The sequence below is a fragment of the Myripristis murdjan genome, chromosome 3 (genome assembly GCF_902150065.1).
Source record: "Myripristis murdjan chromosome 3, fMyrMur1.1, whole genome shotgun sequence".
NCBI lineage: Eukaryota > Metazoa > Chordata > Actinopteri > Holocentriformes > Holocentridae > Myripristis > Myripristis murdjan.
The window spans coordinates 10,868,285-10,894,347 of NC_043982.1; the positions used below are offsets into that span (position 1 = coordinate 10,868,285).

General features: G+C 39.7%; 3 protein-coding genes across 6 annotated transcripts; 2 read left to right on the plus strand and 1 right to left on the minus strand.

The window, feature by feature from the left end:
- Nucleotides 1-2,743: 2,743 nt before the first annotated feature.
- LOC115379510 (interleukin-18 receptor accessory protein-like) lies at nt 2,744-12,502 on the plus strand. Its single transcript, XM_030080221.1, has 12 exons — nt 2,744-2,937; nt 3,196-3,454; nt 3,776-3,944; nt 4,847-5,021; nt 5,126-5,194; nt 6,015-6,144; nt 6,327-6,481; nt 8,125-8,262; nt 9,688-9,798; nt 9,953-10,096; nt 10,746-10,861; nt 12,073-12,502. The coding sequence occupies exons 1-12, from the start codon at nt 2,850-2,852 to the stop codon at nt 12,310-12,312; spliced, it is 1,794 nt and encodes a 597-aa protein (XP_029936081.1). The 5' UTR covers nt 2,744-2,849; the 3' UTR covers nt 12,313-12,502.
- A 441-nt stretch (nt 12,503-12,943) lies between these two features.
- Nucleotides 12,944-17,656, minus strand: pcnp (PEST proteolytic signal containing nuclear protein). 2 transcript variants are annotated; one of them, XM_030080282.1, is made up of 5 exons: nt 17,529-17,656; nt 16,670-16,896; nt 14,607-14,681; nt 14,467-14,522; nt 12,944-14,327 (listed from the first exon to the last, which is right to left on the minus strand). In XM_030080282.1, the coding sequence occupies exons 1-5, from the start codon at nt 17,575-17,577 to the stop codon at nt 14,219-14,221; spliced, it is 516 nt and encodes a 171-aa protein (XP_029936142.1). In that variant the 5' UTR covers nt 17,578-17,656; the 3' UTR covers nt 12,944-14,218. The 2 variants fall into 2 exon arrangements, with proteins under 2 accessions (XP_029936142.1, XP_029936134.1); XM_030080274.1 differs by having other exon boundaries at nt 16,670-16,899; nt 17,529-17,628.
- Nucleotides 16,798-23,979, plus strand: stk16 (serine/threonine kinase 16). 3 transcript variants are annotated; one of them, XM_030080247.1, is made up of 8 exons: nt 16,798-16,923; nt 18,137-18,261; nt 18,379-18,598; nt 18,693-18,826; nt 19,655-19,742; nt 20,125-20,253; nt 20,453-20,574; nt 22,034-22,172. In XM_030080247.1, the coding sequence occupies exons 2-8, from the start codon at nt 18,176-18,178 to the stop codon at nt 22,170-22,172; spliced, it is 918 nt and encodes a 305-aa protein (XP_029936107.1). In that variant the 5' UTR covers nt 16,798-16,923; nt 18,137-18,175. The 3 variants fall into 3 exon arrangements, with proteins under 3 accessions (XP_029936107.1, XP_029936121.1, XP_029936114.1); XM_030080261.1 differs by lacking the exon at nt 16,798-16,923 and adding an exon at nt 17,620-17,724 and having other exon boundaries at nt 22,034-23,979; XM_030080254.1 differs by lacking the exon at nt 16,798-16,923 and adding an exon at nt 17,816-17,836.
- Nucleotides 23,980-26,063: the final 2,084 nt, after the last annotated feature.

Genomic DNA, 26,063 nt, shown 5'->3' on the forward strand with positions numbered 1-26,063 from the left:
CATAGATTAATTTTTATCATGTGGATTGAAGTTTGCCTAGCCCATATAAATGCTCGGGAAATCGGGAAAAATAAGAGGTAGTCCAGTAATTTTAGGCCAAAATTGGGGTCAACCTAGGACAAATTGCAAGAGAAGCAAACAACTGATTTTGTATCCTCAGTTTGTCCTGAGTGAGGGAAAAAAGTCCCAAGAAATCCCATTGGTGGAAAGTTTTGAAAATCACCTATTTATGACCACATATTACCAAAAAATGCTGTTTTTAACACACGGGAAAGGGGTTCAAAATTTTACTTTCAGATATCACTATAAAAATTCACAAGATGATTTACACACACAAAGACAAGAAAAAAAGTCAATTACAAGTTCTTTGAATTATTCTGTTTACACATGCATATCACACATTATCTGATTTGTTATGCGCTAATAAGGAATATAAGGAATAAATGCCAGAAGAGACATTTAAACAGTAAATTAAAAAGTTACTATATATATATATATATAGTAACCTTGAATTAAAAGGTTACTATACATATTGTTTGTAACACTTTTTTAGTAATAGCTATGTGGTCATAAATAGGTGATTTTCAAAACTTTCCACCAATGGGATTTCTTGGGACTTTTTTTCCCTCACTCAGGACAAACTGAGGATACAAAATCAGTTGAGTTTGCTTCTCTTGCAATTTGCCCTAAGTTTTTCATAAAATGACTGGACTAAGGTGCAGGCTAGTAATTCAGGCATAGGACTGTATGCAGTGCTATTACCTATTTATTACCTATTACCCCCCCACCCCCCCACCCCCAAACTCAGCACTGAATCTGAAGAGGCCATTTCCCTCTTCTCTTCTGGGCTGAATGGAGAAGGTGAGCTGCCTGCATAACGTCTGTTTGCAGTACACCCATGGTATTTTAAATGATATTAGCACTATCAGCTAACTAGCTAACGTTAGCTAGCTGTAGCATTTGCCCGTGTGGTCTGATATAGGCTAGCTAACGCTAGCTAATGTTAGCGTTTGCTATTTACCACAGCCGATCTTATTAAATTTGAATTACCTAAATACTGTATATTATGCTTTTACTGAACTGTTGAGTGTGCATATGATAAGATTATGAAGGATGATGACTCAACTTGATAATTGCTGCCTGCAATACATAAGTCTATTTAAAACTGAAACTATTTTTGCTTATTAACTTCTTGGGCATCAATGCTGAAAGAGGCTCAAAGACCAGGAAGCGGACAACAATGAACCCTCATATGAGCACCTTTTGACGAAACTAATTGACTTTGAGTGGGCATCATAGTTTTTTTTTTTTTTGTTTGTTTTTTGCTGCAGCAGTTGTCAGGCTCAGTTTTGAGTAGTTCTTTTTGTACTTTTTTTTGAAGACAACTTTGAACTACAAGATTTTTGTACAACGCTGTTGCGTGTGGATTATAGAATGTTTGAGACTGAGAGGAGCGCCTGACCCCTTCACGACATCCCTTCATCGCTCTCTCCCTTCCTCTCTTACCTTGCCATGTAGGCCTCATTCCCATCCTCTTACTGTTATTGTGACACAGCTGGGTAGTTGAATGGCAAGTTTCTGCACAGTAAGATGGCTTTGGAAAGTTTGACTAGGACTAGGAAGTTGAATTTCTTGAATTCTTGAATTTCTTGGCATTTATGTTGAATAACCCTTTATTTGTAAATAAATATGCCATTGGGCTAACATTGACTTTACCTCAGAGTTGTTTGTTGGTGTGTTAATTGTACAATGATTGTAAATTCACAGTAAATGGAAACTTCATCTGTGTTACTTTCTTAGTAAATTACTGGCCAATTTTTGCATGATTTCCACAGTATACATAGTAAATTCACAGTAAATTACTGTCAACTTGTGCATTACTTTCACAGTACACACTGTAAAAGTACAGGGCCTTGTTGTAATGATGTACAGCAATGCATTGTAATATCACAGATGTGAACTTACAGTAAATTGCTGTGAGTACATTTCACAGTATATTGCTGTAATCCTTACTGTGAAAGCCATGCAAAACTTATCCAATAATTTATTGTGAATTCACAGCGAAAGATTTTGCAGCGTGCTCTTATTTAAAATAGAGGGGAGCTATTGATGAGGTTCTCATAAATCAAGGGGAGCAATGCATTTAGCTTTAAAAATACCCATATTTTATGTTCAAAATCTCAATATAGAGTTCAAAGTTAAATACTGATATTAGTGTTTCAACTCGGCACCAGCTAAACATCTAAAATGTGTTTTAAATCCCATGCTCTATAGCACTTGGAGATTTATCAGAATTATTATCTTTATTATTACTATTGAACATTTAAAAAGGTATTTAACGGCTGCGCAGCACCGCTTGTGGTGTTTAAAAGCCCGAAAGTTGCTGTCTCCTACTCCCCCTTCCAATCATGCAGCTCTCATGCAACACATGCACAGCTGGTCTGTATGTATAGTATTTTCGCCCCATTTTTGTTAAACAAACAAACAAACAAAAAACATGGGAAGAAATTTGGCAGGGCAAATGTGGCCAGTTAATAACTGCTCTGAAAAACCTGACTCCTCACTCACAGGAAGTGGCTTGCACCCTTCAGCAGTTGCATGATGTAACAGGAACAGGGCAGGTGTCAAGTGAAAAACGTGTTCAGTGCAATATACATCTTAACCAAACGGGAAACTACTTGTAACCACCTACAACATGCATTCGATGTTTTAAGAAAATGCTGTCGTACGTTTGGAGGAATTGTACCCAAGTGACGAGGAAAAAGGAAGGAGGAGGCACTGATGACGACTGACTTCTCCACACAAGCACCGTGGCTGAAACCAACAAGCTAATCCAATAATTGGACGAGATGCTACCTGGATACACTCTGGCTTTTGCAATCATCCCTGTTTTTTTGGAGGGATGTTGTGTAGAAAAGCTCCACAAGGAAAAGATTGGTATCCCATTTACATTTTGTTGTACACAAAATATTCATTCTCTAGCTTTATGCTGCATTCATATACACAGAGTTGTATTTTGCTATCAGAGATGCATCCTTAAACCAGTGTGCTTGTGCATTTGTATGTGTATGGAGGGAGGTGTGCATGTAAACGCATGGTGTGTCCTACACTGATGAACTGTAGAACTAAATTAAAGCAGAAATTAAAATGAGGGTAAAACAAGCAGCTCACTAATCCCTTCATCTGTGCTTTTAGATCTTCCACAAGAAACCGCAATTTATCGTTATCAGGCCGTGGAGGGGGAATTTTTCATGATGCAGTGTGGAAACTCTGCACAGCACAGCAACGAGGTGGTGTGGTCCAAGTGTGGAGAAGGAAGAGATGAAAATAATCACTCATCCGCTGCCACAGGGAGGCAAAATGAAGATGAAGTAGGTGTGCTCAGTAGAGACAACGTTCTCCAGTTCCGGGCGATTGAAGCAAAAGACTCTGGAAAGTACACATGCTTCACAGGGTAAATCATCATGTTGCTCCATTTTTAGCATGACTGCTTCTCTGCTCTAGAAACATGGAGAACTAGTTGCCCTTTTTAGGACATGCATCCATTTCTGAATGAGTGTCAGTGACAGCAACCCTCCAAACACACACTTCAATTTGCAATACCAACATGATAGCACTTTTAATTTTTAAACCTAAGATTTTTGCTTTGTAATATTTCATTAGAGAAAATACTAAAGAGATATAGTAGATATTTTCTGTTCCTGTCATTTTCGTTTATGTGTACATAATGCATGTGATTGCAATAAGTGTTCATGTTCATGTCCCTGTTGTGCAGCAACAAGATGTTGTTCTTCCATCTAGAGGTGATGGATAAATCCAGTCTGGGCTGCGCTGAGCCTGCGGAGAGCAACGTGACTCTGATCTTGGACACGGGTGGAGAGATCCCCTGCCCAGGTTTCAACTGTAGTGACCAGGCCTCTAACACAGCCGTCATCTGGTACAAGGTGGCATCATATTCCTGTAAAAAAAAAAAAAAGTCTATTTCAAAATGAAAAATGTGACTAGACTTATAGGAAAAGCAGGTAACAGTTTATTTGGATTGCCGAGTGTTGATACTCAACTATCAGATGACGAAAAGTAGATGTGTTAAATAGTCTCTGCAGGCCATTTAAAGGTGCACTATGCAAAATTTCCAAGGATTCATTTTAAGGCAGAATGAGTAGTTTGTAAACACAATATTCAAAGTTGGCCCCTGGCCCCTGGCGAAGCTAACCGCTGACCTGAGTTTTTATTCCCTAGGATGCTGGCCAAACTGTTATTGGCTAGTAGCGACACACCCACTGCTCAAAGGCCGGCACTCAGAATAGTCCTGAGCTCAGCAAAGAAGAAAATTCTGGCAGAGGGCAGGGTTTTTGCAGATACACACACCAACATACACTTCTAGTGACTCATAGTGGGATGATTGATTGACTGATAATTGTGAGTGTGCACATTGCTTGGAAAATTCAACTCATTCTGCCTGTAAGTGAGGATATTAACACTCCACTGCCACAAAGAAAATTCACATTTTCTTGACGCCCCATCAGTGATGTTGCAGCAGATATTTTTAGCAGCTGTCAGTGGCAGGGTACCTGCAGTTACATCATTGATCAGGTGTGGCCAGACGTGCAACATGCCTGAAAGGTTCAACCCATGGAGGCTCACTGCAGCAGAAGTTTTCTGCTGGTTTTGACTCATTCAGTTTTGCATTTGGTAGCTTTAACCCTAAGTGTGACCTTTTTTTCTGGCAACACCCCAACCTGAATATTAACCTGATAAACTACTGATAGGAGGCTGAGGATCAACATGAGACTGTCCAAATAAAGTCTGACCAAACACCGGACTAAACTGGAGTGTATTTCCATAGAATCGCACAGCTGTGTCTGTTCTGCAGAAGACAAGACAGATCTGTGAGGAGGGAAGTCGCTTGCTGCTCTGCAGGGTCTACCTGACGGACACCGATGTATATTTCTGTGACACATACATAAATAATCAAGGGGTCATTTGGACCAATAGGAGGGCAGTTAATGTCATCGTCATCCGTAAGTGCCTGAGAGTAACTGTGTGTGTGTTTGTGTGTTTTGAGACACACCATAAAATTGAGAGCAAATCATACCATCTGACATTATTCTTGTGACTCGTTCAGCACAGGACACAAGTGAAGGTCCACTGATTATCCTTCCTCAGGATAACAAGCTCAAGGAAGTGGAGCTAGGTAAGATGAGCATCCAAATGTGCTACAGCATATAATCCAATCCAGTTAAATTTTCAGTTCATATTTTCAGTTCTACTGGAGATCCCGAGGCTTCCAAAGATATATATCTATATATCTTATATATATAATTCTAGGGCAATGTGAACAAAATGATGCACAAGACATGTAGATATTTTCTGTTATGCAGCTAGTAAAACAACGGCAACTTGGGTTTGAATATTTCCCTCAGTATGAGTGTGACATAGCTTCAATGAAGCAATGCAATGAGCAGATACAGAATATGTATTTTCCACTGATGTGTATAATGGAAAAATATTTGAAGTCACTTCAGGGGAAATTAAACGGAAAATCAGAGTTCAAGTGGTTAATATGACACCTTTAGATCATTTTGAACAGCCATAAATCAGTCAGGATGCCAGACCGTGGCGGTAATGAGCCTAAAAGTAATTAATATTCCAAGTAAGTGCTGACTTTTCTGTGATATTTACATGCAGTTGAAACGTTAGCTGGAATGCTGTTTGTGTAATCTCCGAGCTGTTGTGGCTTTAGGCAAATATTCAAAACCAGTTAAATTAACTCTGATGGGTGTGGACGTATACACTCACAGTTCTAGTGTATAATGGCATAATTATATTGTAACTACACCAGCCCTAATAATGACATGACTAATGCACTGACGTTTGAAAAACTTGTTCATCATGTTAACCATTATTAAGTATGAGAGGTCAACTATGACACCATGAAACTGAGACATATGTGAAAGTAAATATAAAACTTTGATTACACTTTGATTATCTTGCTTTCATTGTATTGGTTCTAGGTCAGCCTCTCACTCTCACATGTGAGGCTAAGTTTGGTTTCCAGAGAAACTTTTCCCCACTGGTCAAATGGTACACCAATATCCAAGGAAACAAGGAGGACATGACTCCACTACACATGGAGAGTCAAGAGTGAGTTAAGGATGCTGTTCAAGCTAATTCTGTATTTCATTAAGCAGATTTGTGTAGATATTACACTTTGGGGTCCTGTTCCCAACCCTTGCCACTGCCACATGTCTGTCATTCTACTTTATGATTTTGTAAAGTATTGTGTGATGACGCTGTTGATGATAACGGTCTTTTCCCTGGTTCAGAATAGAAAGACGGAACATCAAAGAGTTCATAGTAACTCGGAGAGCAGTCATAAACAAAGTGTCATTACTGCACTTGAAAGACACTTACACTTGCATTGCTGGTAATGCCGTGGGAAACAGCAGCGCCACTATCAGACTCAAGAAGAAAATCAGAGGTACGGTTGTTTCTACCCTCAGCTCCTGTTTTCCTTACAAGGGGTGGACAAAATAACAGAAATACCACATAAAAAAGAGGCACATTGAATTCATTAAATCACTATAACAAAGGTAGCTGCATAAGTGGGTTATATTCAGTGGAAAACCAATTAGCAGTTTGTGTCAGCTTTAAAAGAGACTGGACAATCACTATTTTGAGTTTCTCAGGCAACATACAGAGCTACAAAGAGGCCACATTTGATGCTGTCTGAGCTGCTGGTTGTCAGCCACAAATACTGCAAAATTGTGTAACATGAAAAAAGGGAAAAGTCTCAGTATTCATTACAACATGTGCCAAACAGGCAAAAGCTTTGTTGAAAGATGAGTGTGACTGAAGGTCACTAAAAAAGGATGTTGAACAACCCGACCTGTGGCCTCAGAAATGACAACAGAGTTGGATCTGTGGGTCACAGTCTCAACAAAAATGTACAAAAACTGACAGAAACTGCATTTTAAAGCAGAGCTATTGGACTGCCTTGTATTATGTTGTCAGGTGAGGTCTTTTTGTTATTTCGTCCTCCTGTATATCTCCATATGATTTATGAATTCATTGTGTGTGATCCTTTAAAATTTTAAAAGGTTTTCATACGTCCATATTCATCTCATCAGGAACTGTTTCACTATTTTAGAAGTATTAATTGTAAACCTGATTTGCATGGTGTTTAAAGGGTCAGAAAAAAAGCTTAAATGCTGAGACAAGTACAGATCCTGGGACAGCTGCTGATGCATGCACATAAAATCTAAACATCATGATACTGTTAAACTGAGCATCTGGAAAGGGCACTGCAGTCATTCATACCTGTAGCATAAAAAATACAGGCACTGGCTGTTACCAAAAATCTCTTTTTTAATTTTTTATTTTAATAAGCTATGTTTTGGTCCGATGTTCTGAAAATTTGCGCTACCCTCTCAGGATGAGCTTCCAGTAGCTCATCCTGTCAGACTAGTCTGATTAACTAAGCTTCTCACTGGAAATGACCTACTCTAGCAAAAAACATTGTTTAGTAATGATTCAGGTCAGATATGTGTGAAAAGCAGACATACAGCCTCTATAAATGTGGCTATAAGTGGAGTAGCACATTCTCTCAGGTAGGAAATGTCTATCAGAATGGACTACTACCTCTATAAATGTGGTTATAAGTAAAGTAGCACATTCTGTCAGGGTACTATAATCATGTTCAAAAAAGACTAGTTTATAATGAGCAACCAGCACATTTATCAACTTTACTCTTTTCATTATTATTTGCTATATCACAAGCACACCAAGTGTGCACACCACCAAGTTTTCCTCAAGAAGTTTTTTTTATTTATTCTTTGCATGTTTGCAGGAACAGATTTCCTACTTTGAACATGATTATAGTACCCTGACAGAATGTGCTACTTTACCTATAACCACATTTATAGAGGTATTAGTCGATTCTGATAGACATTTCCTACCTGACAGAATGTGCTACTTTACTTATAACTACATTTATAGATCACGGGTAGCTCAAAATTATGGCCGTGTCCTCTGAAATTAGTTGGTCATTCTGAGGGGTAGCTCTATTTGTCAGGACACCCGTCTCCACTGAAAGACATGAGTGTGCGCTGGTCTGTGTTTCAGTGAAGTGGCCAGTAGTGGTTGGGATTCCCGCTGTGTCCTTCCTGCTGGTAGCTGGAGTGGGAATACTTTTGCGCGTCAAACGGCTGGAGTTGTCTTTGATCTACAGATCCCGTTGGCAACATTCAAACAAAGGAGAGGGTGAGAATTTCACAAAACATGTACACATATGGACACAGACATACACTACAAAGGTAGTTGATACCGATACTAGCGAAATTCTTGATACTTGAATCCATACTGCAGAAAAAACACTCAATACACTACTTTATTTAAAAATGTTGCATAACACATCACCAGAAAGGTGTATGTTTCAAGTATTTAAACTCAAACAAAATACTCATTTTCCAATCCAGATTAGAGGAACTGTATGAAATGTCCACTGCAAACATCAAATACAATGATTTGGTGCAGATATTTTGAGTTACAGTCCTGTACACATCACTTGATTTAAACATGCAGGCAAAAGCTGCAGTAGAATAATGGGTAATAGAGTGAGGTGCTGTATTGTGTCAATACAACTGACACTAAAAACACAAGTATTGGTATTGTTTTCAAACGTTTTGTATTGACTAGGCTTACATAACTACATACAAAGGTGCTTACACACACATGCACAGGGATTTAATCAGGAATCGGTGCACTGAAATTGTAATTAATTAAATTTCAGTGCCTTGTTGGTAAGAATTTATAGAACTGGTCTTGATATTCTCATTGGACAGAGTTTTTCTGTTAGCATATAATGTATGTCTCGATTTATGAAATGTGAAACAAGAGTCTGTACATGAGAGGTGTTTTTTTTTTTTTTTGGCACCACGGTGCATGCAGTACTGTCCCTGTGGTGATGAGTGAGCAAGTGTGCAGGGTTTCATGCTTGTCATTGGTACAACTACATCACCACAAGTGATCATGATGTCAGAGGTCTTGGTTTAGGACCTGATACATCTTGGATCTGAAAGATAATATTGGTAGTGTCTCTAATTATCCTGTCTGATAACCTAATCTAATCTCTTCTACAGAGACCGTTTCTGTGCATTTCAGGGCTAGCTCCACTAACCACTGTGCTTAGCTCTCACAGGATGTGGTTTAGTTTCTAGGTAAAACCCTACCACAATAGGAAAGATTTTTTTTCTCTGTAAAATAAAAAAAATTTTAAAAAAAAATATATATATATATTCTGAGAAAATCCACAGTCTTTTTGCTCAGTCTTTTACCTCACTTTTCATAGTCATGTTCCACTTAGTAAAAGGTTATGGTAACATTTTAAAAATGGCCAAATTCTACTGTATTAAATTATGGAAAAATATTAAAAGTACATTGTACAAAAGTGCATTGCTGTATAGAAATAAACTTGTTACCCTCTGGTAAGAAGTGAAGAGCATTTTCAGAGTTGTTGTCTTCTGCTTTTACTTTTTACTGTAAATACTACATTGGTTAGCGGGCTGAAATAAGTCCAGTGCAGCAAGCAACCAAAGTAATACCACATATAGAAAAAAAAAAAGAACACAGGCTTAAGTTTCTTGTGGTGTCTAATTTTTTTCTTTCTCATCCAATGCAACTGAGCAGATGAGAAGGAGTTTGATATATTTTTGTCTTGTGTGTGGAGTCCCCTGTCTGAAGAGGCGGTGGAAGGTCTGGCCTTAGTTTCCCCATGTGGGACTGAAACTAATGAAAAAGGTAGGCCTCAAGATTAAAAACAGTTTTTTTTACACCCAGGTTTCATTTTCATATTATGTGTCACCGGTCTTTGTTAACAGTAAAAAAATAAAATAAGATAAAATTAAAAAATCCCACAAAGGCACTAAAGAACCACATCAAAACATCTGTGCAGTATCTCTATCCAGCATGGCCCGGCTGAGCACAGTGGAGGGGTGTGCCACCCAGAGGCCACTGGAGGTGCTGCTGCCACAGGTGCTGGAAGAGCGCTGGGGCTACCGCCTCTGCCTGCTGGACAGGGACCTGCTGCCTGGAGGAGGTCAGAAAAACTCAGTGGTGCAAAAAGTCCTCTTTCAGTTGAAGAAACAACACCGGAATGGAAAAAAAAATACTCCATTAAAAGGCCTGCATTCAAAATGTTATTTTACTAAAATTACAGCAATATTAGCAGTAAAAATCATTACATTATTAAGTGCTTTAATCTTGTCAGACTAACTACTTCTGTTGGCTGGTTCTGGTTAAAATTCATGAAATGAAGAAGGTGATGTCTGTCTGTTTCTATCTATCTATCTATCTATCTATCTATCTATCTATCTATCTATCTATCTATCTATCACATAGATGTGATATGTGTGTGTGTCATATATGTATAGTGAAATGCCAACACTAAATATAGAACAATAAATCAGGTCCAGCAAACTGAATATATAAATATTTACAAGAATACAGTGATGAATTTGGCTTTTTTGTTGTTTGTTTGTTTTATTAAACTTTATATGCTTTATTTCACTTTAGCAAGCGATTCTTGTGCAAATGTATGTATTCAGTTTGCTTGGTGTGATTTACTGTTGTTACGGTACAAATTTCTGCCTTCTGAAGCGCCAGAGTAAATGTTCATGGTTACTTTCCACCTCCTGAAAAAGCGAGCAGGAGGACTTTGGTATCTGATGTGCCTTGATGTGTTACAGCATATGCAGATGATGTGGCATGTGCACTGAAGAGAAGCCGGATGCTGATCTGTCTCCTGTCTGCTGAATACCTCTCCAACAGCAACGCTGTGTTTGTGCTGGAATCAGGCATCCAGGTGGAGTACAGGCTACAACTTGTCACCTGAGCAATGCTTTTATAATGCAAAGTCAAGTACAACTGAAGACTACACAGTTGACTATTGTCTGCACAGAAGATGTACTAGTAATTTTCAGCTAAAGATTTGCTGTATTCAAACAGTTATTTCCTTAGAAGCATGATCAGTAATATTGCAGAATACCCTCCTGAAGTCTAAGGTGTAAGGATTGTCTTTGACAGCTCAAGTTGATCAATATTATTGGCAGAAAGTTGAGGTAAACCAAATCTGATTTTTTTGCCTCCACTTAACACAACAACGTACAGATGGTAACAGCACAAGGACAATGAGGTTGCAAATTTAACAGATATATGGGAAGATGGATCAATCCAACCTCTTTTTTTTGCCTTCTTGCCCTCAGCCTCAATAGCTGGCCATCTGTTAATACAGCAAACAATTCAAGCATGGCTATCAAAGAAATCTGTTCACACTGATGTCAGATATGGGTCACACACAAAAATGAATGCAACCAGTCAAGGCAAAAAGTTCAGATCTGAGAAAATGTCAGAAATGAGTCACTTCAGCTTGTATTGTGAACATAACCACATATTTTGTATACAGTTGTATACAGTATTTGGCCAGTGACACAATATTTATAATTCTGGCCTTGCACACCACCACAGTGGATTTGAAATGGAGCAATCAAGACGTGGCTGAAGTGGAGAATTTCGGCTTTAATTAAAGAGGTTGAACAAAAAATATGGCATTAGCCAGTTTTATACATTTTCACCCCATTTTCAGAGGCTCAAAAGTCATTAGATTAAAAAAGAGTAACATCATTGAGCAGTTCATAGTCCATAACAATCCATTGTTATAATACTTTGTATAATATAAACTGACAGAATGGCAGTTTTTTGTTTTTTGTTTTTTTTTTTTGTCCTGTTAACGTAATAATTATTACATTAAAGGAGTTACATAGGAGTTACACTGTTGCATACATATCTGTGAATGGATTTAAGTTGTCTATTGCATTTTTAAAATTGTAAATTTGCAGGGAATTTATTACATTACATTCATTGGATTATGTTACACAATGCAACTTGTTATTATATTAATGGCTTATTACACTAGTGGGAAGTTATTACACTGACAGTTGCAACACACTGCATTGTCTGTTTGCGTGGTTTTTTGCTTAATAATAGTCTAAAAACGCTCTTTATCCATGTCTTTAGGCTTTCCTGCAAGACTCCCACCTCAAGCTGCTGCTGATCTGGACCACAGCAACCCGAGCATCACTGGGACACCTGGACCCGCCTCTACCCCCACTGGTCCGGAGGGCCTTGAAGGTACTACCTACTCTGACCTGGGCCTCAGGTGATCCCCCAAGAGCCACCAGTAACTTCTGGACTTCACTGAGGAAGGCATTGCCTCACAGAATTACGCCTATTTCCCTTGTGCAGAATCAGACTTGATCAACACATTCCTTCCTCATAAGGTGCACAGGACAGCATCATGTATTTAAAGATTTATTTATGGAGACAGAGATCCTGCTTGTTCGACTGCCAAGTGGAATCATCTAAAAATATACCAAGCTTTTGAGTCAGAGTGCCAAGACATATTATTTCCAAATATGTATGAAAAATAGTAACATTTCAGTAGTCGTATCAGTCTAGTGGCAGAGTACTCTGAGCTGCACACAGAATAACCAGTTTCAGTCACTATAAGGTCCTAAAAACGATACACAGGGAAAATACTTTGAAAGGAAAATCTGTAACTGTATTTTGGAAGTAAATTGAATACATATATTTCTTTTAAAATCTTTTTAGCGATTCGAAAATAAACCATGCATAGTTGAACTGAAGTCATGTGATCTTTCAAGCTGTTCAAGCATGAGTTTCAGTGCAAGCAGCTCATGTTGTGAGGAAGAGTTCCTCATAAATCCTGTTACAGACCTACCAGCGAGAAATGCTTTACACAATAAACATCATCCAAAATCTGGTTTATCAAGTATGAATTCAGAGAAGGTATGTTTACAGAAGACATTACAGTGTGTATCAAAATGATTCATTTGGGTAGTCTGCACAACAGTCACACAAACAGAGGAACAGAGGAATTCAGTGTCTTTATTTATGATCAAAGCATTTTTCAAAAGGAGTTTCAGGCACAGGAGAAAGTGAAGTATCACAATTATTTCTTTCAATTATTTGAGCAAACAATGGATTTGGTCAATGTTGCTGAGGGGTGGGCCTTCTGATGTGACAGGTGCAGTGAAAACACTGTCAATCAAAAGCCTAAAGTTATGTAAATGTTCCCAATCATTACTAAGACAGGTTGATAGACTCCAGACGGTAATCACAACCTCCCAAAAACAACAAAATATAATTGAGATACCAGGATCCTGGTAGTCAAATCACAGCTGTACTATGCTGTTCTCCACAGGAGAGTTATTGACCGTTGATACAAAAACAGTATCAGTCCTTTCATTTTGAAGATCAACAGCACGATGACATTTCTTAACTGTGCCAGATGCAATGGAGCAGAGAGGAATTACATGTTGGGTAAACAAGACCAGAAACACTGACGCTCATACAAATGAGAAAAAAAAAAACAACAGCCTATGTAGTGGCACAATAGGTGAAAAACAAATTGGAGTTGTACATTTATGTTGGGAAAATAGATAAAACCTAATGAATCCTGTGTCTAGGCTACTTCTAATACATACTTTGCCACACACACACACACACACACACACACACACACACATAAACATACACGCAGACACATCCAAAGCATTGAATTTAAAAATAAAACATTATCACGGTTTATTCTATGTACATTTTTACACCAAAAAAGCAAAACAAAAAAAACCTTCTCAGGACCACATAGAACCAGCTTCAACTAGAAACAAGCATGTGCTATCTGAACTGAGGGATGTGGGGATTTAAAGATACCTGACTGTCAAAATAGCCAGCAAACAATTTATCAGTACTTTTTTTTTTCTTTTTTTTAAAATGTAATTTTAACAGACCCAAACAAACGAACTAGCATTTTACACAGTTTAAATACTATTCTGGCTAATTTGCATGTTCCATCTCTGCACCCCCCACCCAGAGCTATGGCTCTCTGGCACAGCTCCTATCACGTAGCATCAGCTGATAGTAATTAGAATCATACTCATGAGCTGAGTCACTAAAAATCACAAAAGGCTTGAATGGTTCCTGTCCAAAAAACTAACAAGTTCCAGGAAGAACATACTCAAAGGTTGTTAAATCATGGGCTAAAGTTAGGGAATAATTTGAGCCTCCATGGATCTTTCTGACATGGTTTAACCAATAGAACACCATCCCATAGTGACAAAAACACAACGCTGATCACTTATTATTGGTCTGCCTGGGCCTTTAGCTTCCTCTCCCAAAGTTTTTGATGGTCAGAGAAACCTTGCTTGCCCTTGTTGAAAGAATTGGGTCCTGCAGATGTTGGAGTTTCCCTGAAAGGAATTTAAAACTCAGTTCAGAACATATGCTCAAATTTCAATTTTAAGTTACTGAAAACCTCAAATTACTGAAAAGCTGAGGTGGGGTTCAGAAAGTTGGTCACGCCCATGTACAGTATGTGTGTGTATATACCTGCCGATGTTCTTCATTCTCATCTTAGCTTCTGGAGGCATTTCCTCAGGTTCACTCTGCATAAGAAGAGAAACTTAGCTACTCTGTGCATTTTTGTTTTTGACATGTGTTCATACCCTCATGCCTGCATGTGCACTTACATCGTCATCCTCATTGAAAACAGAGGCCAGCGCTAGCTTTTTAGCAGGACGCGTTGGTACAGGCTCTTTGGGTTTCTAAAACAGGTTGGGGAGGGAAAAAAACAGGAACTGTTAAAACAACAACAACAATAATGATGAAGGTGTACCAGCACCACAATTATTCACTTTGCTTTCTGGGGAGTTTCTCATTAGATACTAATGGCCCTTTTCCACCAGTACCTACTCGGCTCGGTTTGAGAGCTTTTCCATTAGGTGGTAGTACCTGGTAGCAGATATTATTTTGGGGCCTACTCAGCCGGGGTTCCAAGCGAGCTGAGTCGAGCCGAAATGTGACGTAAACGCCGTGCAGGCCACTGATTGGACAGGGTGACAAGGTTGGACAGTGACAACACATGAGTGGCTCCTTCACGAAAACCAAACCCGGCATTTAAAAAAAAAAAAAACAGCAACAGTGCGCATTGATCATCACTGAAGTTGGCAAAGTCGGAAAATGGCAAGCAAACCGGTTCCTTGGTCAAATGAAGAGGTGGAGACTTTTCTGAGCTTGGTGGCGGCCCAAAGAGTTCAGAGGGAGCTGGATGGTGTGCCGCCTTGCAATGACAACTCCACCCACGGTGAGGTGCTACTCAATTGTAATCAAAAACCACCAAAACTGTGTCGAGGCGAGTAGAATTGAGCCGAGACGAGCTGAGTAGGTACTAGTAGAAAAGAGCCATAAGAGTTTGTCTGTCTTTATTTTTTGAGGGAAATCCACCATCTAAAGAAACATTTTAAACCTTCTATATTATGTATTTATGACTTTTCCTTCCAATGCTCCAAAGTTGTCTAAACCTGCTGACTGGGTCAAACTAGTCAGGGTTTGCTCTTTGAAACAGCTGTACGTTCACCGCATGTGAATTTACACATAATAACCTAGTCTAAGCCGTCATCAAAGCCACCGCCTGTGTAAAACCAAGGAAAGGAAGGCACACTTTACTCTCCACACAAGTGATGTAGGCCCTTAGGAAGTGTAAGCTAGAAAAACGTGGCTGACACTGCACAGTATTCCCTCTCTTGTGTGTTAAACTCGTAAGTTTGAATATGTTCACAAGTTTACAATTACAACTTTTGTGGCTTTGTAGTTTGTGAGGGCAGTGTGTTATGACATATCATATTCACTCCGAGCAGCATCACTCTGAGGTGGTCCATAGTGAATGAGGCAAGTAAAAACCCCACCTCCACTAGAGATCAAATGGTAGTGGATTTTTAAAGACTGATATAATAATGATTGTTTGGGACAGGAAAAAGCCGACAGCCAACTAATGGTTTGATATAACCCCCACACACCACTCTGCGCGAAAAAAAAAAATTGACACTGTGGGAAATTAACTATCTTTGACTTCATTAGAAACTGGAAAACTGCTGAACTGAACATCCAAGTCGAAGTAATACATTTCTAAATAAATACATAAATAAATCTGGATCACTAAACCTCAAACTCAAAGTAATTTGTAAATAAATCTGAAACTGAAAATCAAGCTGTAGAAACAAATCTCATATGTAAAGTAACTAAGTGGGTGGGAGTTCTTTTTATTTTTTGAGCAATTTCTTTCCCACAAAGTCAGTAATTCCAGTCGACAAGTCTGATGTTTTAATTGAGGAAATGGAGTTTGTTGTAACACTGAACTTTACAGTTGGAATAATTTCACTGTACTACTGTGCATTTTTGCAGATTTAAGTCGGTTATTTTATAAGATTGCTTCATTATCGTTTATCGTTTTATTTTATTCATATGTGAAACATTTCAGTTACTTATTCATGTTATGTCCCCTTTGCCTTAGGACAAAGTAACTTTTGTGTATGGTTAGGGTTAGTAATTTTAGTTCCGTCAGAAAAAAAAAACAGAGCCAAGTTCTGCCAGTACAGGTCGTTTAAAATTGTCCCATTGGTGACGATTAATCGGCCAAACCGATTAATCGACCGACCTCTTGTTACAACTGCAGCCACTACTAGTGTGATTGTTTCTTAACCCTAACTGTTGAGGGTCACTCCCACAGCTAATCTGAATGACTGTATCTACTCACTGTTGCTCCAAGTTTGATTGAAATCGGGTTGGCCTTCTTCCCCAGCTGGCTGATCTTGTCAAAGCCTAGTTTGGAGACTTTGGGGGGCGCAGGGGGGCCTGTGGAGGACTCGTCCTCGACTTCAGCTGTGAGATGCTGGGCAGTGCGTTTGGCCGCAGTCGCTCCTTCTCCCTCAGTGCTAGAAGAGACAGGCTTATTTTTCACTCTGCCTCCCTCCTCCTCCGGCCCTGCTTGAGGCAAGACAACTTACCAAGGTGAGCAACTGTTGTCTGGGAAATCGAGAATGAGCTATCACTATTACCTGGGTGGCTGAGTTTCGAGCCACAATGAACTGAAGGTAACATTACATTCAACTGGACTGCAATTTACTAGTTTAGTTGCCAGCCAGGGGACGGTGTGGGCAAGAACCACGTAAAACATCAGGGGTAGTGCAGACTAGAAAATAATTTCTACAGAGGGATGACGTCGCCTTAAGCTAGCTGTTGACTACTAACGTAGCTGAGTAACGCTACTTAGTGAGTTAACATTACGCTAGCTAGATAGCAGTTTAGCAAGAAGAAAGCCCACCAGCGTGTAGAGAGTCAGCCTGTTTTGAAACTGCTGTTCAGCGCCAACTAGTAGCGTCCACTAGCTCACTTTAGTAGAAACAAGCCAGTGTGCCATAGTTAAACAGCTAACGCGGTAACATCAGCATTAGCCATCGATAGCTAGCATCGTGTTAACTGGTCTTAAGGTTAGTGAATGTATCCTCGTTGCATCATTTGCAGCCACTTTGTTGCCACCATAAAAGTGGCAGGCTGAGCTAAATCATGACAATCTCTCAACATCAATTAAGACATTAAAACTGCACAAATATCACCTCTGTCGCTGGTGCAGTCCTCGCTGTTTTGCTTGTAATCCGCCATCATTTCGATACTACTCGCAAGCTAGCTGCAGCGTGGCTAATCCTGTTGGCGTCGCTAGTCTTTACCAAGCGCGGCGTGCGACAAACTAAAGAGAGAAAGAAGAAGACGAAGAAATGGGGAAACATGATGCCAAGCTAACTTAGCGAACAGGTAACCACATCCAACACAGAAACGATGTATGTCGGGTTATATGATTGGCAGCCAGTTGCATTATTAAAAGCAGGCAGAGGTTCCGGCTGGATGTTGACATTTATGCGATAATGTTTGTAGTTTTCGTCCAGCAGTATCGTTAGGTTCAGGTTTCTTGGCGTCAACGCTATGCATCCCTACGGTACTTGATAGCTAGCCAGTTGTTATACCAAATGCTATACAAGGCATAACTTACTCTGTTGCCCGCACTGACGGGAAACAACGTGCAAACGACTCACCGAAGTGAAATATCACAAATGACGTGTAGTTAACATCAACTGAATATTGTAATTAATTGTGTTAGTGATGTACCTGTCTCCCTCCCCTGTCTGTCTCACGCAGTCAGAATGACCTAATTTCATGTGTCTGTCAGTTCCTCAGAGGCTTTGTGCCGAGCAATGTACCAGACAAGATGGGCCAGGCCCTGTGTATGTGCTCCCGTGGGTCCATCACCATCGATAACAAGAGATACTACTTCATCCAGAAACTAGATGAAGGGTAAGATGACAAAATCAAAAATCCAAGGCACAGTTCAAGGCTAGCCAGAGGTTAAGATGCTCTCATGGCCTCTTGCTGATCCTTCACTCTTGATCCCTCTCTCTGTCATCATATTAGTGGGTTCAGTTATGTGGATTTGGTAGAGGGAGTGCAAGACGGGCGCTTCTATGCCCTGAAGAGGATCCTGTGCCATGACCGCGAGGGCCGTCAGGAGGCACAGACAGAGGTGGAGATGCACCAGATGTTCGATCACCCCAACATCTTGAGCTTAGCTGCACACACCTTCGTAGACCGTGGGGGCAAGAGCGAAGCCTGGTTACTTCTTCCTTTTATTCGAGTAAGTTGGTGCAGCATTTTTCTTGTATCAGATGTAACGTCCTTAGAATCTTTTTTTCTGAAAGGCTGGTGTGTTTGTATTCTTGTGTGTACAGAAAGGCAGCCTTTGGTCAGTTCTGGAGAAGCTTCGAGACAAGGGGAGCTTCATGCCTGAAAGACAGATTTTGCACATCTTGCATGGCATCTGCTCAGGCCTCAAGACCATTCATGACAGAGGCTTTGCACACAGGTAACCCCCTCTACACACACACATACACACACACACACACACACACACACACACACACACTTACACATACATATTAGGACTGGGCAATATATCAATATTGTGATATGAAATTAGTTATTGTCTTGGATTTCAGATATTGTAATATCATGATATGGCATAAGGAATGTGTTTTCCTGGTTTACAGTAAATACATGCAATTTTCTGAGCTTATTAGACTGTCCAAGCTGGCCTAGTTTTATTATTTGTCTCTACCTGCATGGACAGCATATCAACGTTACTGATGGTTATTTAGCAAAAATCGTCTGTGTAAATATCTCAAACAGCCATTCCTGCAGTGTTATGACAATATCGATATCGAGGTCTTTGGTCAAAGATATTGTGATATTTGATTTTTGCCATCTCGCCCAGCCCTCATACATAGAACTGTGTGTGCACAGTTCAAATACCTGGTGAAAATACACCTATGGTCTTTATTGCAACAAAAATGTATTATTAAAACTGCACAGTCAATTCATCAGAAATAAAAGGTATACAATGATTTTTATTTTTAAATGTGTGTAAACACACATTTATAAGTTTTACCAGGTCTTCAGTAAAATACAAAGCCAAAATGGTTATGGACAGTAAAACAAACAGTGGCTCACTGACTTGCCTGTTTTGTCAACGTCAACACAGGTAGCACTGTGTCTGTCAAGCCACACTTTGGAGAGTCATGTTAATGTTCAGTCACCCACCCCACCCCCAATTCTTTTTTTCCCTACATTTTGATTTTAACACACACTCATGTAACGTTGACATACACATAAACATTGTCTGTTATGATGTCAGAGACCTGAAGCCGACAAATGTGCTCCTGGAGGAGGATGACAGGCCGGTCCTAATGGATCTGGGCTCTATGAACAGAGCCAGGATTGAGGTAAAGACCTTGGTCCTGCAGATTAGTTTTTCTTTTTAGATTTGCATGGATAAGTCTGACACTCAGCTGCATCCTAGACCTTTTAACACTAATGAGTGGGATCATATCCTGATTTGTTGCTTCTTGCTTTTTATTTGATTAATTGATTTATTTTTGTTTATTTGGATGTATTTAGTTTTGTTATGTTTTGTACTTGGTTCTTTATAAAGGGCTTAGCAACAGTATTTTCAGAAGTGCTGTTCAAATGAAGACTAATACTATAATGTCCTGTCAAAATGTAGGTGCAAACAGCTATCTGTGTTTTCAGTGCTCATTCCATGAATAGTGGATCCTCTAAATGAGCATTAAGTTGATGAGTTTGGTATCTTTGACCTGATTTCAGGTGAGAGGAACTAGGGAGGCAATGACCATTCAGGACTGGGCAGCCCAGAGGTGTACCATTTCCTACAGGGCTCCTGAACTTTTCAATGTAGAGAGCCACTGCATTATTGATGAGCGCACTGACATCTGGGTAAGGCTTTGTATTATTCAGCTCTTCTGGCTTGTGCTTGTTGTATAAGATGTCTTCATTTGTAACATTATGTGAGAGTAGCTCTCTCAAACCTCAAGTGAAAATCATACATCTTTTTTTAACACTTGATGCTGTGAACCTTTTAGTAAATGGTTCCACTCACTCTTTTGCTCACTGTCCCCTCCCCTCCTTCCCCCAGTCACTTGGCTGTGTGCTTTACTGCATGATGATGCTGGAGGGACCGTATGACCTGATATTTCAGAAGGGGGACAGTGTTGCCTTGGCTGTCCAGAATCCTGTGGCCATCCCACAGCCTTGCAGGTAAGTCAGCAGACTGTAGCACCTTGCCCGTCTAACTTAACTTAAATTTCATTTTGAGGGTTCATTCTCTGTTTTTCCCTGCGGGTAGAAACAACTCCTGTTGGTGTTTCTATCTCTTTTGTGCTGTGTCCTTGGGACACTCATTTCTCTTGGCCCTTTACATCCTGTATTGCTGCATTGACTAGCTAATGCTAATGCCAGAAGCACTTTACACAGTGATGATGTTGCAGGACATCTCACATATGCCAAGCAACCAAGGTACCAAATCTCATCATGCATCAAAATAGTTTAGGATTTAGGGTTACTGCTGTGCACAGCTAGGGACTGCAGGGTTTTTAGCAGACCAGACTTAAAATGGGAGTCAACAAGATGTTGAAGTTTCATAGTCAGATGGGTCACTAGTGTAGATGTTTGGGCATTAACAACTCCTACCATGGATCATCTGGCCACAGGTTTTGACTCCACATACATGCAGATGTAAAGAAGGAGAAGATTGGTGTTGGGGTGTGTATATATTTAGGCCTGTCAGATTTACAAAGAGAAGTGAAACAGTTTACATCGTAAAAGTTACAGTAATGCACACTCCATCTTCTTGTCTGTCTGCATTGCAGTAAACAGTGTGATGACATGTCCTGCTGCAATCTAATTGGCTAGTGTGACAAATTGGCTCATTGTACCCTCTACAGGAGTACAGAAAAAATATCAAACATGTTTGAAAATGATCTGGATATCTCAAATGGTTCCAGACTGCATCAGGAAATCGGAGCATGACGTGCCGGCCTTCTCACACTGTGTGAGCAATGACTCTCCATTATCACTCTGACTTTTACTGGGACATCTGAATCAACTGTGATATCGTTTTGTGTGTGCCTGGAATATCTTGGAACGTGATGGCCACCATGATGTGCCTTCTCATGTTCAGTGCCCTCATGGCCTTATGTGATTGGTTCAAAGATATATACCAACATATAAGTCCTCTGCTGAAAGAGTATTTGCTTTAAGCTTCCCCTGACACATAGCTTATGCTGGAACATAATTCTGTAGTCTTCAGCTGATTCCAGTTTTACGTCTCCCTTCTCCTTCCCCTTCATATATGCCCTCTGGTGGCAGTTTTCTGCAGCTAGAAAAGAGCTCTAATGGTCTGCTGTGTACAAACAAGTGATCGGGAGAAGGAAATGATGATAAATCCTGCTATGTAAGAAATTAGGGGAATAGTACCTATTTCAGTATTACAACTGTAGCTAATGTACACAACATTAGCATAAACATTGTAATTAATTTCTGTATAGCTCTTTTTTATTATTGTACATGAATCCTGTCCTGTCTTGGCAGTCCTATACCCCTTGTTTTATCCTTTTTATCAGGTATTTGGGGAAGCATAAACAGAATTAAGACTGCTGATGATGTTTCTGATAATGACTCACTGAATGAGTACTATTGGTGTTTCTTTTATACCCAGTTACTCCGAGGGTCTGCAGATGCTGCTGAGCTCCATAATGGTGTCCAATCCCCAGGAGAGACCTGACATCAACTGGGTTCTCGACCAGGTCCAGGACCTGCAGAGTCGCAGCCCCGACATCCAGACCAACATGGTCTGACTGGCCAACACACATTGGTTAAAACAGCCTTGGAATGAGAACTTTGCACACTTGAATGGAGCATCTCTTTATTTGAGCTTGAACATAGTATGTATATACTTTTATTTATTGACGTCTAGAATAATGGCTTGGGTTCAGACTTTCATCCAGATTTGGGGAGCTTGGCAAATGGTTAGCTTTCAGTTAGCAGTTTCAGGGCTTGCATATCACAGTCGGCTTTTTGATTCTTTATAGGCTTACCAAATAATGAAAGTATTTGAAAGGACTCAAATACAATTACAGCCAGGTCTACAGGACCAGTACAGTGAAAAGTTATAATGCTTCTGACGCAGCAAAATTTAGTTTCTAAGATTGCAAAAGATAATAAGATACGCTTAACCGTGCAGTCTGCAGAGAAGAGAGTTTATTTTTTCCTGTTATGAAAATGGTTGAATTATACTGTATAATATAACTGTTTGTTGACCCAAAATGTGTTGAGCATTTTAGGTGAAAAAAGGAATACCAAATCATCATTGCCAAACTTTCCAGTGGAAGGAAGCTACCCTGAGTACAGTAGACAGATTACATTCCCTACCAAGAGGTTGACTTGGCTCCAGGCAGAAAATATGGTCTACTTTTAAACTGAACCTCTCCTATTTTTATCCTTAACACTGATTTTTTTTTTTTTTTTTGGTCTGTGTAAGATCTTGGTCACACCTGTGTGCTGTATAGCTATCGTAGTTTTACCTAGAACTTGGCCTTCCCCTCCTTCACCCACACCATATGCCTCTACTCGATGAAGCTGAGAAGCAAAGCTCTCCTCATCCGCAATGCTGCATTTGAACACACAGAGGTGCTCCACCACCACAGTCGCCACGTGTACTTTCATCTTTCTGTCTGTCAAGCTGAATAATGTCTGAATGGGCTCGTTGTAAAACAAAGCAAAGAGACACCAGATGTTTATTCACAAACAAATGAAAAGAGAAAGGGGCGTGCTGTTTATATACACAGGCCCAATGAGAAAATGAACTCCGACCATGTCAAAGTTTTAATGAAGACATCCTGCCTGCTCTCTGAGATCCAGTTTAAGAAATATTTTGTTAAGCGAGAATTGATATCATTGTTATACCTGCTACTGCAGTTTAATCTTTTTTATATCACTTTTCACTGTATTCATTATATTTTAAACACTCATGTATTTTCCATTCCAGCTACAGTTGCATAATGCTTGTATTTTATTCTGACTTGCCTGTTATGAGTCAGCGTTTAATATAAAGATAACATTTTCGTTCTCTCAGGGTTCACTTGGTTATCTCAAAAGGTCTGATAGTCTATCTCAGAAGATATTAATGGTACTATAAAAATTATTTTTAAATAATACTTTGGGCATTTAGATGAAGATTAATGCTTTGTTTTGTGACTTGATGAGTTGCTATTAGACTACATTGGGACTTAATGCATTTTATTTGCTTGGCAACTTATACTGTTTATTGCTGGAGCAGTAAATTGACACAATGTACAAATATGTTTTTAATGGTAAATTAATTTTTTTTGTCAAAAGACTGTAAATTGTGTGCAGTTAGTGGCATCAACCCATTAACAATTGAAGGAATTTATAATTGTACTGTACGAGCAGAGTAAGAAGCAAGAGTGTGTTATTTGATTATTTGATTGTGCAAAATTTTGTTGATTTCCTGTTTTACCTTTCACTTCATGGGAGAAGAGGATATTTGATTAAATAACCTTAAATATATTGAATCTGTAGCATTCTGTGTACAGTTTGTAATACAATTTTCTGTTGAATAAAGCTGCATTATCATCCAAGAGATGTATTTCATTTGCTACACAAAATTAAATACCATTACTTGCACTTGGTCAGCAAACCACAACACTGAGCACTAAAAAAGGCCTGTGACTTTTGTCATTCATACTTAATAAATACACTGAAATACGTACCTAGGTCCCTAAATTTATGAATTGATACGAGTTGTGAATAAAAGGGAGCTGATCTAGCACTGATAAATAGGTTATGGTTTTATTGCCTTTAGTGCAACATCAAAGCTTAAGAAAGGGCAAGTGTGTTTTTCATTGACCTCCATTTACACAACTGAGAAAGTGAAATTCAGTACTTTTTTGCAATTCACAACTTGTTTTGGTAGTTGAGGCTCAAATTAATGGGCCAGTTGCAGCAAACACACGTAATTTGGCACCTATTGACAGTATTTAACAGAAGGCCATTTTTAAAGGTGTATATCAGTGTGTGCATGCTTGGAAACAAATATAAACTGCTCGTGGCTGCATTTATTGTGTTCACTCACCTTGATGAGATGCCTTGTCTCACTCCCTGTCCTAATTATTCTTGAAGGTAATTCTTACTCTTCCACACATATGAACATAAATGGCCAATCATAGTGTACAGAACACACACCACAAACTTACAGCCCACATACCCTTTCAGTTAGTAACACAAAAACATCCCGGATAAGGATTCATTACACTTTAATTAAAGATACCCCAACTGATGTCTTCCCAGGCCCACAGACTCCCCTGGGACTGGGTTTAGGATGGAAATGCTGTGTTTATTGGTACACACACACACACATACACACACAGTGCCCCACCTTTATATTCACCATCATCTTTCTATAAGGGTTTGAAATGATGTCATACAATACAAGTGCAAGGTCAACTCCATGTTCACCCACATTTTAGCACCCAATTTCATGCGCTTTTGTCTTTGTCATTCAGTTAAGGGAATGCTCTAGCAACTCGGCTGCTCTGTGTGTCTGTGTCTGTGTGTGTGTGTGGTGTGTGTGTGTTTGATTGTCCTCCTCCCTCCCATCCCCCTCAACACAAACACACCTCAGCTCTCACACCATAAACCATCTGCAAGCTTTATTGATTTGGCGATGAATCAATTAGTGAATTATTTAATTAGCCAAGCATTATGGGTCAGTGCTGAGCTGCTCCCACCCTGCAGTGCTCCCAGGTCTCTTTAAATCATTACACCCCATGGGTGTGTGCATGCACATGTGACTGTTGGGATGTTATGGTATGTGTGTGTAAGTGTGTGCATAAAGATTTAGATATTTTAGAGAAATGTCAGATAAGAGGTGATGCTCCCAGGCCAGGCGTCCTTGGAAAGCCCTGTGGAGTTTCTGGAGTTGTATTCTCAGACCAGAGATCCTGAGTGCTGCTGTTCTCTGATGCTTTCTGCATATGGACCTGGAACTTTTGCTGTCACTCAAGTCCAAATTAGCCTTGGCTGCACTGAGAGACGGAGAAATATGGACATTACGTCTACCCCCTTGAGTGGATGAGTTATGACTTGTGCTTATGATCGGGGAGTTCTTCCCCCCCAAGAGCTTTCTTTGTGCTCATTAATTCCAGGGAGTGTTTGGGTTAAAATGCATAATGAGTTCATTAAGGGGGATTGGCGTAATCATGAAAGGTATTGCCTTAATTACTGGCACGGGGCCAGACCTGTCCGTTCTCTGTGAGATCGGCAACCTATCCTGTCCACAGAGCTCGCTAATTTAATTAAGTGTACAAAATGCTACACACTAACGTCGCCCTCGGGGGCAATTATGGCGCTAGAGATTGAAAGATCTCCGCCGGGGGTATTTTACTTACTGGCAGGAGATTGCCTGTGTCAGTTAGCTGATTGCATTGATTATATTGATTTGTAACAGCTTTTCGGGTAATTTCATCTGCAAAGGTGAGAGCAACACGTTGGCCCGGAGACTTTTTTATTTATTCCTTCTTTATTTAGACCCTGGGCTGTTTTGCCAAGTGATTAGATGAAATGGAGCTCCACAATAAGTCTTTTAAAGTGGGAGTTGGAGAGGAGGTGAGGCAGGATCGATAGTTTTTATTTGCCGTATAAGGTCAGTGTGCAGGTTGGATGTTATG